The following is a 15,595-nucleotide window of genomic DNA, read 5'->3' as shown; positions in this document are numbered from 1 at the left end:
AGACAAGCTGCAAAATCGCTTCTAGACCAACCAAGAGAAAGTAGCCATTGAGATGTTTTTCATAGGCTACTTGGCGCGTGTGCAATTGCATGCACACACATACGTGTGCTGTGACAACGCATGAGCAAAGTGCCTGGGAGGAGTCCTGTGCAGATTTGCAGATGACAGTTCTAAGCAGCGAGGAATAAAATTAAGGGTCTGAGATGCCTCTAGTGATGTGTTTCCTTGCTATATCACACGGATTGGTGTACTTGATTTTGAGAATCCGAACTGTAATCTCCATCGCCCTTTCCCCTGGTGCCTCTTAATTTCTAAAAGGTTATTGTCTGGGAAAATGTAGCACTATCGTTGCTAATACTAGAAAGTTGTAGCGGGTGTGTGTAGGAAATCTCCCCTCACCACATTTCAGAATTTTAGCTAAAGAAGGAAAGACGTAACATGACCCAGAACTAGGAATGTAAATGCTTTACAGATGCCTAATAAGGACGTTTTTAAAGGAAAGGAAATCCAAGTGTTTGCTGCAGAGAAACCGCACACATACCCAAAAGTAGCAGTAGGATACTCAGAACATATGCTGACATATTCTCTTTTAATTGTCCCCAAAAAGTAATGTTTAATTTCCAATATTTAAATGCAGAAAATAAGCCAAAACAAGCCAGACCAGCATTCAGGGTTTCTTCTATCATTTGACCATTTGTTTAGGTCCATTTGTGTTCCGTAATATGCAGAAGCACTTCACTAAGGGAGAAGGAAACCTGTCACATAGATATTAATGACTATTAGTAGCCCTTAGACTTGCCTTTAGCACCTAAAGTCCTTGACACTGGCAAGATATACACCACAGGGATCAGGACATAGCATAGCCTCCTCTTCTTTTATGGGATGCAAGATTCTTCATATAGTATTCCCAACAGGGTGTTGTCTTGACCAGCAGATGCTGAAGCAGCAGGAAGAGAACCATAATAGTCAGAGGACACAGTTGTGTGTACAACACAACCCGACTTGCATTCCTTAACCTAGCCTGATGCCTTTGGATGTGTAGTGGTGGAGGCTATCCCAGTGTCAGTGTTGATATGATTCAGTTGCCAGTCTGGGTATGGTTTCTGTACTGGAATGGGTGCCATCAAGGTCAGCAGAGTGAGGTGGCCATTTTAGGCATCAGTTTTTAGGTGTCATACAAATGCTTTTATCCTCATTCCTCCATTTTCTTTTACGCCTAAATGACCAGTCTAGGGTTGCTTTAGGTCCCCTCTCCTGAGCCTAAAATATTAGAATTAGTGCAGTGTAATGGTCAAAGATTCTGCTAAGGATTACTTTGCTCTATGATTATTTTGGTAAATAAATGATGATGATGTTGATGATGACAACGATGACTAAGGAGCAGAGACACCAGTGACTCAGAGAACAAAGAACTATATTTTTCACACACACATACCCCAGTTTCTTTCACTGTTGTACTTCAAACATAAAATGAAAGAAGCACAGGTCAGCAAGAAATGGTCAATTGCATCCTGTGGAGGAAACCTTTTTTAAAGTTGTGTGGAATGAAGTGTGTATCAGAGAAGGTTTGTGGATGCACTGGAGAGTGACAAGGCCCACAGGAAACACTGTGCCTACCTACCTTTGTTGTACTGTAAGCCTTCCCCCACCTAGTGATTTCCATGTGTTGGACTACAACTATCAACCCCCAGACAACATGGGTTGTAGGGGACTATGGCAGTTATTGTCCAACACAAGTTAGTTAAACTTGACCACTGATATTAAAAGGGAACTAATTTCCATTAGGTCCCATTGATTTCCACGCAACCCAGGTTCATCTAACTTAGTCGATTCCTTGTGTTTAATCAGAGAAATAGCAGTGCAGGCTGAAGGATTATTTATATTATATATGATTTACCTTTGTTAAATTAAAACCCTCACCCTTTTAAGAACATGTGTACAAATTCTAGCCATTAGTCACCTGGATTAAATTTCCTGTCCTTCACTCTTGGATCCACATGCCATGAGAAAAACAAAGAGCCTATTCTGTCAGAGTGCATTTCACACACTTTTATCCTGTTCCAAACAAGTCTTCGAAGCCAGCAATGAATATGCAATTTTAGTCTTAAAAAAAAAATCTGACCACTGCTGTATTTCCAGTTATTTGGACAAAAAATGGGACATTTTAATAGCAGCTGAGAAAGTGGGACAGCAGAGGATTAACTGGGATGGTCCCTGCCAACCAAACAGTTGGAGGGCATACATAATGGAAAATGGCAGTCACATTCCAAATTTGATTAAGATATGCCTTCATGGAACAAGGATCTTGTGGCTGATTTGATCATTCCAGAAGAAAGGCAACAGTGAAAGCAGGCACATAGAAGAGACAGTGGACTAGAGTCAATGATCGAGTTGTGTACATACTGATGACACACAACCCTTGAGGGCCATCTCAGGGTAGTGGCAAGAGTGCATTCCCTGACTCTGCCCAAATCCACCCTTCCAAGTTCGGAGCCACTGTAAAACAGTACCCCTGAACTCCATCAAAGAGGTGACTCTGAAGGATACCATGATGGATGGTATCAAAAGCCACTGAGCGATATAGCAGAACCATTATTTTTCAATAATGGCCTTACCACAGCCTCTTTTTGACAAGATGGACGCCTGCCTTGCCATAGTAAGGCATTCACTACATCGCCCTTACCCAATTTGCCTTTCCTACTTGGGCTGCTTTCAATAGCCAGGAAAAGCTTTTGAGTTTTTGAAGTCTGAAACATAAAAAGGAGGATTTCTAAGCACTGTGGAGTGGGGATGAAATGGAAATAGGTCAAAAATATCCTGAAAACTGGGAGGGCTTTGTACATTTCTACTTCAATTATTACAATTCATCTGATGACTGAATGTATTGTTTGTTTTTTAAAGCCTTGCCTTTCTGCTATAACAAAATAATTGAGAATACTGTGGAAAAGGAAGGGAAACAACTGAAACACGAGACTGCCAAAATGTCATTTGGATTTTTATTTTTTTAAAAGCAGGACATATGACAAGAGAATGAGTCACTTTGACTCAGATAACTACAGTTTTCTACTCAAGAATTTAAGGTGGGAGAAGAATTCCCCTGTGACAAATGGGAATTTTTTGGCCTTCAGTATAGTAAAATAAAAGATGGAACATGATTAAGGGATATAACATTCTGAACTGTGTGAAGAAAGTGGCAAGGAACGTTTTTTGACCAGGCTTATGCTAGAATGGAAGGCCATGCAACGAAGGTAATGTAAAAGGAATTATTTTATGGAATTTGCTACTAGATGTAGTGATGATAACTAATTCAGACAGCTTTAGAAGTGGATTAGATTAATTCATGAAGAATAAGACTATCAGTGTCTACTTGTCATGTTGACTATATATAATCATTTGTAGCAGAAGTAACACCAGTTGTTAGGGAACACAAGGACCATGCTCTTATGCTCATGTCCAACTTATGGCATTCCCAAGGACATCTTGGCCACCAGGGAAACAGAACGTTTGGTTTCACCTAGCTTGGATCTTACATTTATAGGACATCGCCCAATTTAGCTGCTTTTTCAAGGGTTTAAGAAGAAAACAATAGAGCAGCACACAATGAGAAAAAAGTTGCCAGGTAATGGGAAATCTGTTGCCGGTTCTGTAAAAGACAGAAAAATACAAAAAATATGTAATTCAGCAACAGACCCTGCTTCCCAACACCCTATAATTCTATAAGCTACACAACAAATGTGTATTACTAAGATAAATAAGCCACAATCAAAGAGAACATTTTTCTTATTTATTCAAAAGCTAGGTATGACAAAGAGGGTTAAAATGTAATATGCCACCTTTTTACATGAACTGCTTGACAATCTATCAGAGACAGCTTAACATGTCTCCCTGCTCAAAAATGCTCACACACAAATAACCATTAATATTTTATACACAAATGTTTATTTCTCAAATAAACAGCCCCTTTAAACACAAGGAATGGAATCTAAATCTTCATCAAGATGAATCCAAAATGAAATCATTCCAGTATGCTGTGTAATCACTGTGTTCTTGGTCACTACTGGCTTTAACATCAAAATCAACAAATACATGTCATTTAAAAAACATGCTACTGGATTTCTAAGCTCTGCCTCTGATCCTCTCTATGGTGATCTGCAGTGTCTTAAAAATTGTACATCACCAGATCTGAACCAAGTGTGGAATATCTGTGTACTGAACACAAAATGAATGAGAAATAAATTTACAAGACATAATCAAGTTCATAACGAATGTAGGTGTTCTTTTCATCATTATAGATTCGTGGATAATGTGCTATTAATGCATCCTGCGAACCAATGTAGATGGAGTTATAGATCTTCCAATACACATCTCTGACTTTTCTGGCAGGGTGAAACAAACCCTAAAATAAAACAAAGTAAAATTAAAAATTAAAATAGGCCCCAAATAATATCATCCACATCTTATTTTCAAAAAGTGGCAGTTCATTAATAAATTAGAACTCTTAACTAATCACATAGATGTTCCCAAGGAGAACACAGCTAGATAGCTAGATCTTAGGGATCTTTTCTACACACACTCTTCTCTCTTAAAAAAACAGTACCACAAGTCACTAAAACACAACATTTTAAACAGTCTATGTATTGAGACACAAGCAAGGAGGGAACAATCAAAGTCCTAGCACAAACATCTAAGCTCTCAGATGAATCTGGGGCTTGAGCAGATGGGGCAAAGGAAGCAGCCAGAGGACATGCCCATCCCAATCGCTGCAGGACCGCAGCAACTGCATGCGCCCAACTCTGATCCAGACTGCTGCTGCAGTCCTAAACCAGCTGCCAAAAGAGGCATTTTCCCCTGCTCCTTTTGTGTCCGGGTTTGGGCCACCTTAGGCGGCTGTGGCACAGCTTCAGTCTGATCTGAGTGTGTGCATCATCTGATCAGGCCAAAGTTGGTACTTTTGGCCCATCTGTTTCGGGCCTTGGAAAGCTCTATATTTGTAGATAATGCTTTTTCATCTTGGTTGCAGACATAAATCAATTTGAGTGAAATCAAGTCACAAATGTATCAAAACTGTAGCAAGGCATGTTACAAGCAATGTAAGATTTCATAACATCAAAGCAGCTGTTCCACCACTAAAAATTCAATTTCTGAGGACTCTCTTGGGTTTCTAATTTTTATATATTTATTAACATTTAACTAGTATACTTTGCTGCCTATTTTGTTGTTATTCAGGCAAACCTATGATTTTTATTCACATGAGTGAATGAGAGAAACTGTAGTGATAAAACAGTGACACAGGAAGTCTATTAATACCCCATGTGTGGCTATAAGCCCTTTTTATACAGTGGGACCTCAGTATCCACGGATTTAAGCATCTGTGGACGGCAAGCCTGCACTGTCCCTAATGGCAGTTTATGCACATGGCTATGCTGCCATTAGTCCCAGTTAACCCTAGTGGCTGCACCTGCACACAGCCACACCGCCATTCGGGACAACAGAATTTGAGGTCCATGGATTTTAGTATCTGCAGGGGGCGGGGGCAGGTCCAGTTCCCCCACTGTACTGAGTTCTTCTCTCCAGGGCTAAAATACAAATGGATTACTATAAAACAGAACTGCAGCATAGGAGTTCAATTAAACTATTATTCTCTAATCACCTGGCCAATGATCCTTTTTTCCTCACATGAAAGCACATAACACTAAAACACTTACCTGTAAACAATACTGCAACATTCGGCAAGGTCCAATAGCCACTCTCAGGCCCTCCAGGGCTCCCATGACTGCTTGGATGACATGAGGTGATGTCTCAAACACATTGGGCCACACATAATTTAACAAGTGATTCAATGAATCTTCACAGCCAAAGCCATATACTCCAAGGGACATATGCTGGACCACAGCACTCGCTGTTTGTCTGTGAACAAGGTCCCTGGAAAGGAAATTAGATAGGCACCAGATTAATAGCTTATTTAACAGCTTTGTCCCCACAGATTTTTCTGGTACCAAATTTTGCTTTTGTCAGGTTGACAGAACATGCTCTTATGTAACAGAATTGTTAGAAGTTGAATCTATTTTGGTGAAATAGTCCCTTGTCCTAATGCTACTGTTCCATCCTCATTTCCTCACAACTATCTCTCGAAATATCCAACCAAATAGAGCTGGGAGACAATTACAATATCTCCCATCTTTGCTGTGTGTGTCTGTACACAAATGTGTCCGCTTTGGATACTTTTTTGTGTCATAAAGTTGGTAAATCAAAGAGATTGAAGAACACAGAAGCTATTTAACTATTACAAACCCTGGACAAGAGCAAAATATGAATATAGTTCCAATATGGAGGTGTCCTCAGATATTGTTTCCCTCAAATACCATCTGCCTGATCTTATGAGGGCTGAGGCACCTACAAAAAATGTAAGCACATTCTTGTGAGAGAAGGCACTCTTTAAATACCCCTGTAACATGCCTTATAAATCAATGCTCCTACTTTGAATTATGTGCAAACATTAAATAGTAAACACTGTGGATCTTGTTGAAAGAGGGGAGATTAGGGACAGGGCCGTGCCTGGAAAAAAAAATCCAAGGAGGGTTCTCTTGGGAGTGCTCTATCTCTCATCTGAACAGGTATTAATCAAATGGCAACTCCAAACAAATGACACACTGCTTCTCTCCAAGCACAACCTTTTCCAGCCAGAGTATACAAATTAAATGCAACTGAACAATGCAACAATTGTTCATGCTTATTAGTCTGAGCATACATGGGAAGACAGTTGTCTCACTATGCCTTTTCCCTTCCTTAGCAAAAGACACCTACTTGGACTGTTACAGTTAATTCCCCATTTAGAAATAATTTTACATTTATTTCTTTATGGACAGAGCAGAATAGATCTTGCTTTTTCCATTTACGGAAGTTTCCATTTCTGAGGGGAAATGTACCATTATCTAGCAAATGAAGAATGCACTAAAAGTAGCAGCATGGTTTACTGTAAAAGGAAGAAAAAGCCCTCACCTGTCCATTAAAGCATCTTCAAGCAATGGGGTAACAGCATAAATGTAGTCTTTTCCCATTTCTCCAATATATTCAAAGAGGAAGGAAAGAGATTTTAATACACCATTCTGGACGTTCAGTTCTGGAACTCTGTATTCATTCATGAGTGCAGGTAGCACTGTGAAAGGAGAGCAGGTTTCAGCTACAATAGCAATTGCTACTGTAGTACACACTCTGTTTTGTCTCTCTTGTACTTTCAAATTATTTAGAAGTGTTGCCAGCACATCATGGGGTCTGGAAGAGCAAGAAACATGAAAGAAAATTAAGGAACCTTCACATTAATGGGAAAAGTTTAAATGCTGAAATATACCTATGGCAAGCTTTTTTTTTCAAAAAAAAAAAACCCTGCAATTTCCCTGTCTACAAAACTGTATCTCATCCTATTTTTCCAGTGTTTGGTTCTCTCTAATTTACTTTCAGATCACAGAGGTGAAACCAAAATCTTCCTTTAGTTTTCTGATCATGTACAGTAGATATTTATACAGAATCTCCTTGTCTGACCAATCTCAAGATAAAAAAGAAAAATACAGTAGAAACAGACCTAAGCAAGGTGAAAAGTCTAAACACCCTGACTATGTCTTATCAGTAAACAAAGTAAGAGCCAGCCAGTGGAATATCTCACTACATTATTGTTAACTTTTCATTCTAAGTGAAACAACCACAGACACACAGTTTTGAAAGTATATACTTACCCAATAGCTTTTGCAATATAACCAAAAGTGTTCACAGTTGCTCTTCGAATGGCTTTCTTATGAGCTTTTAACAACTCTAGCAGTTCAAAGCAGATCCTCATCCACTCCCTTGCAGAAACATACTCTGCCCCCCTGGTAAAAAGAGGAAAGGGCTTTTGTTTAGCCAAATCAGAACATTTTTAATGCAAACACATAGTTCTATTAAAATACAGAAGCATGCTATTTACTGTATAAAAAAAGCTTGAATGTAATAACGTAACTGTGTTTATGAGTGCACTTATACATTATTGCCTCATATATTTAATTAATTGTGCATTGTTTTTATATAAAGAATGGCAAATCAACTTACCTGTCTGCAATACGTCCAACCAGGTCAATGCAATTCTCCTGCACCTTTTCATGCCTGTTTTTCAAAATAGGTGTGAGTCTTGGCAGCAGGTCTTTAATTGGAGGAGTCATTTTGTGCATACCTGTTTAGTATAGGAAAGAATACCTTAAGTCTCAAATTCTGTCATCCAAATTAAAAACAAATTTCGAAGAAAACATTCAAGATACATGCTTACCTATGACATTCACAATGGCTTTAAGTGCTCCTAAAATACTGCCCAGTACTTCAGGATATTCTTCACCCAGGTACTCATAGAGCACCACACCCAAGTGTCCCATCAATTTTTCCTAGGACCAAGAAAGAAAAAATTATAATCTAATTCTTCCAGAAAATATCATCCCTAACCACCATGAGAACAGTACATACCTCTTGACAGGTCTTCATGACAACTGCAGTACGAGATATCAGATCAGCAGCTTGCTGTCTTACTTTAGCTGATTTGTTGTTCAAACGCCACAAAACTGTACCACAGATCTGTGGTAAGTATGGTTTCACTCGCTTGCCCAGAGCATTGACCACTGTACCAAAACCATTCAACATCACAGAATCCTATTTATCAAAAAATGAGGAAAACAAAGTACTTTAGTATCACCCTCTGCCAACACTGTAGATTGTTCTAACTTCAGTAGTTCCTACTGCATCTTTCTAATAAGACCAAATCCTACCCTGTCATAGATATAACTTGACAGCCAAGCAGCATGGCAATAACAAAGACTACACTCCAGTATCATAATTGCAAAATGTGAGAAAACATTACAAGGCTGGTTTCAGCCCTCAAATCAAGACAAATATATAACACTCCACTGATAAGTAAATTAATAGGGACATATACTGAAAAGGGAATAACTAAGTGTTATTTAGAAGATGGGGACTGCAGTATCAGCTCATTCTAAAGGAAAGAGGCTGAAAGGACCCAAGGGCAGAAAGGACCACATAGATTAAACCTGTGAGCTTTCTCTCTTCAACCAAGGACTGGTGTTGATCTTTTGTTGGGTTGAGACAAAGCCTGGCCCTGGACTCAGTCCAAGGACAGCCACAAACAGAAGGAGAACCCCCTCCCCACCTACACATAGAGGAGTTCCTCTGCCCAATATATTTAACTGCTCGTTATTCTAAACCTGGTACCAGAATGGAATTTACAAGTATATTCATATACCTCTGTGGTCTGTTCTTGGAAGGCATATAGGATGCCATCAATAAGTTGTTCCTCCAGTTTGTGGTCAATATCAGCTGCACCGAGGTTCCCCATGATCTTCTCAATGGTCTCCATAACCATTTTTCTGTACTGCTCAGCCTCATCTTTCAGATCATCCACAATCCTGGAAATAATTTCTGCTGCTCCAACTTTGTTTGCAAGTTCCACAGTTGTATCAACCAACTGCAATGTAAGCAATGATTAGTTCAGAAGTCTATAAGTTAGAAGATAAACACCACCCCACTGTGTTCCCAAAAAGAACCACCCTTAAATTTTAAGGATAAAGCAGCCTACCTAGAAACCAGAATTGGTTGGTTTAAATCAAACAACAACAACAAACAACCCACTCCTGGAAGTCTGGCTATTATTACTAGTTTCTAACCCTCTTACTGCAACAAAGCAGCTTGAATTCAAACATTTTAATTTTCAGTATTTATTGGGAGTTGTCCATTGTTAAGACCAGTATTCAGTGTCAGATGCTTCTTTTTAATCACTTTACTTTATAGTGCAAGAAATGCCATTCAGAAACAAATTCTTCAATTAACAGAAGTTCAACCAAAACAACTTGATTTAAAAGAGCACTTTTAAAAAGGACAATTACTATTTAAACTAGTGTCCATAACATCTGAACTGCATTTTGCTACTTAATTTTTTGATTAAGTTCTATACTGGTGTAGTCATATACTCCTATTTAAAGGCTACCAACTTATCAATATAATTCCCAATTTTTTTTTGAAAGAAGTAAATTCCTCCATGGCGGGGGGATGGATTAGGTGGCTCTTATGGTATTTTGCAATTCTTATGATTCTTTATTAAAACATAATAACTTTGGATTGTAAAGATTAGAAAGCATAAAATATGGTTGATTAAGCTTTCTAATACATAAAATGTTTCACAGTATTATATAAGTAGGATTCATCATTAAAAAAATTAATACAACCCTCAAAACACCCTAGTTTAAACCAAAAAAACCATTTAAACCAAAACTACTTTTTAAAACACAACACCACTAGAAACTTTAGAATTACAATCAACATGAAATATGCCATGTAGCTAATTTTGAAATTCAATTTCTAAGATGTTTTATCTTGTTTTCTTGCAATTCTACAACTGTACTGGCTGTTTAAGCTTTAAAAATGTGTTTATGGGGCTGCTTCAAAAACTCAAAATGAAAATACAAGTATTCTTGATGAAAACCTTTCTGGCAATATTAATGTCCACAACCAACAACTGAATCACAGATGGACAAACACTGAAAAAAAGCTGTCTTCTTCATAGCAGTTAACATTTGTATTAAAATCACCATGGCTCTAAATGTTAGCTTTGTACATCTTTCAGTAATCCATCCTGATTTAGCACTAAGGATGTCCCGTTACTTCCTCAGAATTACCATATATACTTGTGTACAAGTCAACCTCATGTATACGTTGAGGGAAGATTTCAGGGGAAAAATTATAATTTTTGTATGACCCATGGATAAATTGAAGGTTAAATGTAGGGGGCTATAACAAAGGATGGAACGGGGAAAACACCACTTCCGTCGCTCTTTCTCCAGACCACCTAACACCACTTCCCAGGGGCTGGAGGAGAGGTTTGAAAATCGGATTGGAAAGGGAAAGAAGTGGAGTTAAAAGGGGTCTCTTTGATGGGAACAGGCAGCTTTAAAACTGGATCGGGAAACACTCTCAGGATTCAAAAGCGTTTTTTAATCTAAATAGCTACAATACCTGTCGGTAATTTCTTCTGTCCAGTGCCATTCTGTGTTGCCAGAAGTGCTTGAAAAATGGAGGCAAAATTTCTGTCTTAATGTAGTTTGCTTCAACACCATCTGTTCCACAGCACTGCTTTACTACCTAGAAAAGAGAAACAGCTAGTATGAATCTTCTGGTTCTCCAAAACATTAAGCCATAAAATGCAATATGTACAAATTTTAAACAGACAAAATCATCTAGAAAAGCAGTACATTACAGCTGAACCCAGGACATTACTGATTCAAAGCTCAGCTCAACCATGATTGGTTCCTGATCTTAGAATCCACTCTTGCTAAGGAGGGAAGAAAAATTTCTGCAGAAGTGTTAGATACAGATTCAGAAATTGCACTCTCACGGTAAAGTGCAACGTATATGTTGAATACTATGCTTGTTTTAATTAAGAAGCTGCTCTGTATTTTTTTTAATCAGCTCCCTCCTCCATGTATGCTTTTCCCTCACTTGTGTTTATCTAGCTCTTTAAAGCATCAGTTTTGAATCTGCAATTACACTGCTTCCATACCTTCAACACAATCTTTTTCATTTCTTCATCAGGAGACTGGAACTCTCTGATAAGAATTAGCATTACTTCTCTGGTATAGTAGTTGGCATACTCAGCATCCATAAGTGGAATAAGGTATCCAATAGCTTTCAAGAAGGCAGCAAGACCCTAATGATACATAAAAATGGCAAATGTGTAAATGTGTCATTGCAATAAAGAACATTTAGATGTCCTTTCTTAAAAAGGAACTAACTGGGGGAAGTCAGACTTACCTTTCCCCTGTGCTGACGTATACCCTTCCACAGGGGCTTGAGGACAGAGTCAAAGGATTCTATGCCATAGGGAGTTGCTGCCTCAGCCAAAGCAGCAATAGCCAAAGCACTGATGGTGCGTACTTTCTGCTGCTCATCCACCAAACCTGAAAAACAGATTATATATTTCTCTTTCAGAGGCTCTACAGGAATGAATCAACTATAAGAACATAAGAAGGAAATAAGAAGAAAATATGGATATATGGAAGCTTGAAACTATAACATCCTCTAGTCCTAGAGCAACACAAATGTCTGACATGTTATATCCATGCAGCAGGCTAGTCTATCCACTGCCTAGGCTTCATTTCTGTAGAGCAGAATAAGTTTAAGGGCTGCATGCAGTCCACAATTTTTCTGCAGCCCTCCCCACAGCCTCCTTCAAACAGCTCCTGGACCTCAATACATTTTTTAAAAAATACTCTAAATCACCAAGACACCTTAAAACTGGCCCCAAAATGAAGTGGCTTGCCTTGTTTCCTCCTCCTATCCCTCAAGCACCCACAACAACAGCTGAAAATCAGCCTAAAAAGAAACTACAAATGATGTGACGTCACTTTTGAATCACTGATAGTCCTCAACACAACTGCATGGGTACTCTGATGTACAAGAATAAAGATTTTTCACTAAAGATTTTACAACCTCAAATTAAAAATGGAAGAATTTCACATTTTGTTTTAAACACAGCATGGAAAAATTAACTTATTTCTCAAAGTAACAGAAAATTGAAAATGTCTTGATACAATGATATACACACAATTATGATACAGGTCATTAACATTCAACAAATACTGGTCCAGAATTTCTGTAATATGAAGTTGATTTTGTATATGATACCTACCATGCTCGATAATTTCAACCAAACTTCTGAGATGAGGTAAAATTGCGCAGCCCATCAGGATAGCAATTTGCTGCACAATCTTGATGCCAGTGTGTCTGGCCTGCCAAGACTTCTTGCTTTTACAGACAGCTTTCAAAAAGGGCAAAAGAGATGGAATGCCCAGAGCAGAAGCAACAACAGCAAAGGCCCGAGCTGTTGTGTTACGAACATACTCATCCATGTTGTCAATATCAGGTCGCATGGTAGAGATCATTGTTGCCAGACCAGCTGCCTGAAGGACAAAAGGAACAAATGCCACCATTACAGGCTTCCTACAGACTTAGAAACAGACACTGTGTTCTGACAAAACACACTACTCTTCAATTACAGCAGGTAACTTCTGTCTCTAGTAGAAATGCCGCAGTCTATGTGCACAAACATAAACTGGCTAAAATTATACATGGATTTTTATTTGATTAAAACAGGGAAGACAACAATTGCAGAACAGATTTATAGAAGAGGTCATTTAAAAAAAATTACTAGGATGGTAAAATCACCAATACAAATTATCCATATAGTTTGTTGGCTGAATTATAAGGTTTCCTTTTTTTCACCATACCATTCTATTACTTAAGTTTATTTTTATTTTCCTCCTCTTCTGTATATTTCTTTATTCTTTTCTGGTCCTCTTTTTTGCTTTTGAATTACTTTCATAATTTTGAAAATAAATAGCTGGAATATAGGTAATTAAGAATGTTTAAGGTTTATTCTCAACATTTATTTACCTACTAAATAATGATGGGAAATTAGAATAAAAACTCAAAACAATTATAAGGTTAATTATCCCACTATATCCAAAAATATAAAGAAATGTTCTCTGTGTTCGAAAAGGTGTACACAGATAGCTGACACACTAGCCCCCAGTTAAATCTCTACTAATAATAGCACAACTTCTGAGAAAAACATCATGACATTACCTTTGCCAAGTTGGAAATAATTTCTCTTCCTTCTACTCTGGCATAGTAGTCTTCATCAATCAGCAATGGTTCAATGACCACAAGGATCTACAGAGGGTTTGACAAAAGTTTTTTTAAAAATCAGGTTGTATACCTTTTATCTTTTTGTATGCAAACATAACTTTAAAACAGTATTATTCCCAACAGACACTAAATCTGGAAGTAGAAATGCTTCCTATTAATCTTCTATCTGTGTCAACTGGCAGATGATATTCTTGAGCTAATATTTGATGTTTGAACATTGACTACTGGGTGAAGCAGAAGTCTGGTTCACATATAATAGTCTAAGATTTAGTGCTGTGTGCACCAGCCCTAGTGACTCTGAGCCCCAGACTATGTTTAATTTTGCAAATGTTTACCCAATGCAACTTGGCTTAATATTATGTGTGAATGCAACACAGTATACAAGATAATTACTTAAAATTGCGAGCCTACAACATAGAAATATTTCTTGTTCTGAATATACATGCTATGGGCTTCTAGTAAAATCCATTATAAAAACAGATAACTTATTCCAATTAAACAAACCTTGTGTACATATGGTCGCACTAAGTCATCCAATTTATACAAAATTCTGTCAATAACTTTGACAAGCAAATGGCGTTCTTGATCTTCAAGAGTCGGTGACATCAGCAGGGGTAAAATCTGATTGAACAGTGGACCTGCTCCAAATTCACGAGCTTTATCAGTAATCTGTCGTAAAGCAGCCTATCAAAGGAGAGAAAAAAGTATTAAATAGTCTCTTCTAAAAGCACAGGAGGTCAAAGTAATTGTCACAAAAAGAAATGAATTTCTATTATTTAACTCAGCAACACAGCAAGGAGTATTTCAGAGTTTCTGTAACCTGCCTTGACCCGTAGGAAGAGGTGGGATATTATTATTATTATTATTATTATTATTATTATTATTATTATTATTATTATTATTATTATTATTTCAGATCAATTGTCTTTTGACATGTAGGCATAAAATAAGCCCAAGGCATTAAAAACAGTGCTGGTAAGAAAACCTATTATAAAATAAGCACGCAAGTGATAGCAGAATGACACATAGGGGTAAGGCAAGCAGAAGTCCAACTGAGCAAACCACAGATGTCACAATGGTCTATCTTACCTTTCTCATTGGAGGGGTGCCATTCTTGATCTTCAAAAGTAATTTCATTATTTTTCTCTCTTTCTGTTCCTCTGGGCTAAGAGTTGACTCATCAACATCAACCTACAATTGATTTCAAGCATAAAAGTTATCAGGTTTGCCTCAACCTCCATACAGAATAAGACAAGAAAAGTCTCAAATCAATATCTTACCAGTAATTTATCAAAGTATTGTATGTCATCAGGCTTTAAGAAAGGTAGATTTCCTGAAGGCTGGTCATTCACACTCTTCATGGTCCTATCTTCAGTCTGCATATGGAACCCAGTCATACCACCCAGAGGTGTAGGAGTTGCTGTAAGTTTACGGGCTGGAGTACGAATAGGGACATAACCAGCTGGAGGAGGAAGAACCTATATGGGGGGAAAAACATTTAAACTGATTATAGATCAAAATATTTCAGTGCTGAAAATAAGGTATAGCTATGTGTGAGGAAGGATAATTTTAACATATGAGAAAAATATGTTACTACAGATCAGGGCCAGAAACTAGCAGTCCCACCTCCAGCACTCATTGACTCAGAAGTGGCCCACTGGAGATTGCTTGCCTGAATGGTGCTGCTTCTTAAGGCCTTGTTTGAGAAACAGCTTTGTTCAAGGAATAGATGTGGTGTTCCTTCTAAACCAGATGGTGTCATTTCATCCCCCAAAGTGTTCTTTGGAGATTCCCTCTGAAGCCACTGTATCAGTACTGAATGCGAGCGGTCAATTGCAGAGGTGAGGTATGGGCACTTGAATCT

At 38.0% G+C, this 15,595-nt stretch overlaps 2 protein-coding genes across 5 annotated transcripts in view; one reads left to right on the top strand and one right to left on the bottom strand.

Moving 5' to 3' along the window:
* LOC121919574 (coiled-coil domain-containing protein 150-like) overlaps window positions 1-15,595 on the top strand; it is a 475,343-nt gene that overhangs the window by 407,142 nt on the left and 52,606 nt on the right. The window lies entirely within an intron of this gene.
* SF3B1 (splicing factor 3b subunit 1) overlaps window positions 3,771-15,595 on the bottom strand; it is a 31,269-nt gene continuing 19,444 nt past the window's right edge. For both annotated transcript variants that reach the window (XM_042446268.1, XM_042446269.1), the window contains 16 exons: window positions 15,012-15,209; window positions 14,821-14,922; window positions 14,236-14,415; window positions 13,669-13,755; window positions 12,713-12,983; window positions 11,836-11,981; window positions 11,585-11,731; window positions 11,041-11,166; window positions 9,275-9,496; window positions 8,485-8,667; window positions 8,294-8,405; window positions 8,080-8,200; window positions 7,731-7,862; window positions 7,000-7,272; window positions 5,706-5,922; window positions 3,771-4,396 (listed from right to left, as the gene is read on the bottom strand). In XM_042446268.1, coding sequence (XP_042302202.1) covers window positions 4,238-4,396; window positions 5,706-5,922; window positions 7,000-7,272; window positions 7,731-7,862; window positions 8,080-8,200; window positions 8,294-8,405; window positions 8,485-8,667; window positions 9,275-9,496; window positions 11,041-11,166; window positions 11,585-11,731; window positions 11,836-11,981; window positions 12,713-12,983; window positions 13,669-13,755; window positions 14,236-14,415; window positions 14,821-14,922; window positions 15,012-15,209 — 2,676 coding nt within the window. In that variant the 3' untranslated portion in view covers window positions 3,771-4,237. The remainder of the gene's footprint in view (window positions 4,397-5,705; window positions 5,923-6,999; window positions 7,273-7,730; window positions 7,863-8,079; window positions 8,201-8,293; window positions 8,406-8,484; window positions 8,668-9,274; window positions 9,497-11,040; window positions 11,167-11,584; window positions 11,732-11,835; window positions 11,982-12,712; window positions 12,984-13,668; window positions 13,756-14,235; window positions 14,416-14,820; window positions 14,923-15,011; window positions 15,210-15,595) is intronic.

Source organism: Sceloporus undulatus, chromosome 1 (genome assembly GCF_019175285.1).
Source record: "Sceloporus undulatus isolate JIND9_A2432 ecotype Alabama chromosome 1, SceUnd_v1.1, whole genome shotgun sequence".
In the NCBI taxonomy this organism is placed as follows: domain Eukaryota; kingdom Metazoa; phylum Chordata; class Lepidosauria; order Squamata; family Phrynosomatidae; genus Sceloporus; species Sceloporus undulatus.
Note: the sequence above shows the minus strand (reverse complement) of the source record. Positions and strands in the feature narration are given on the sequence as shown.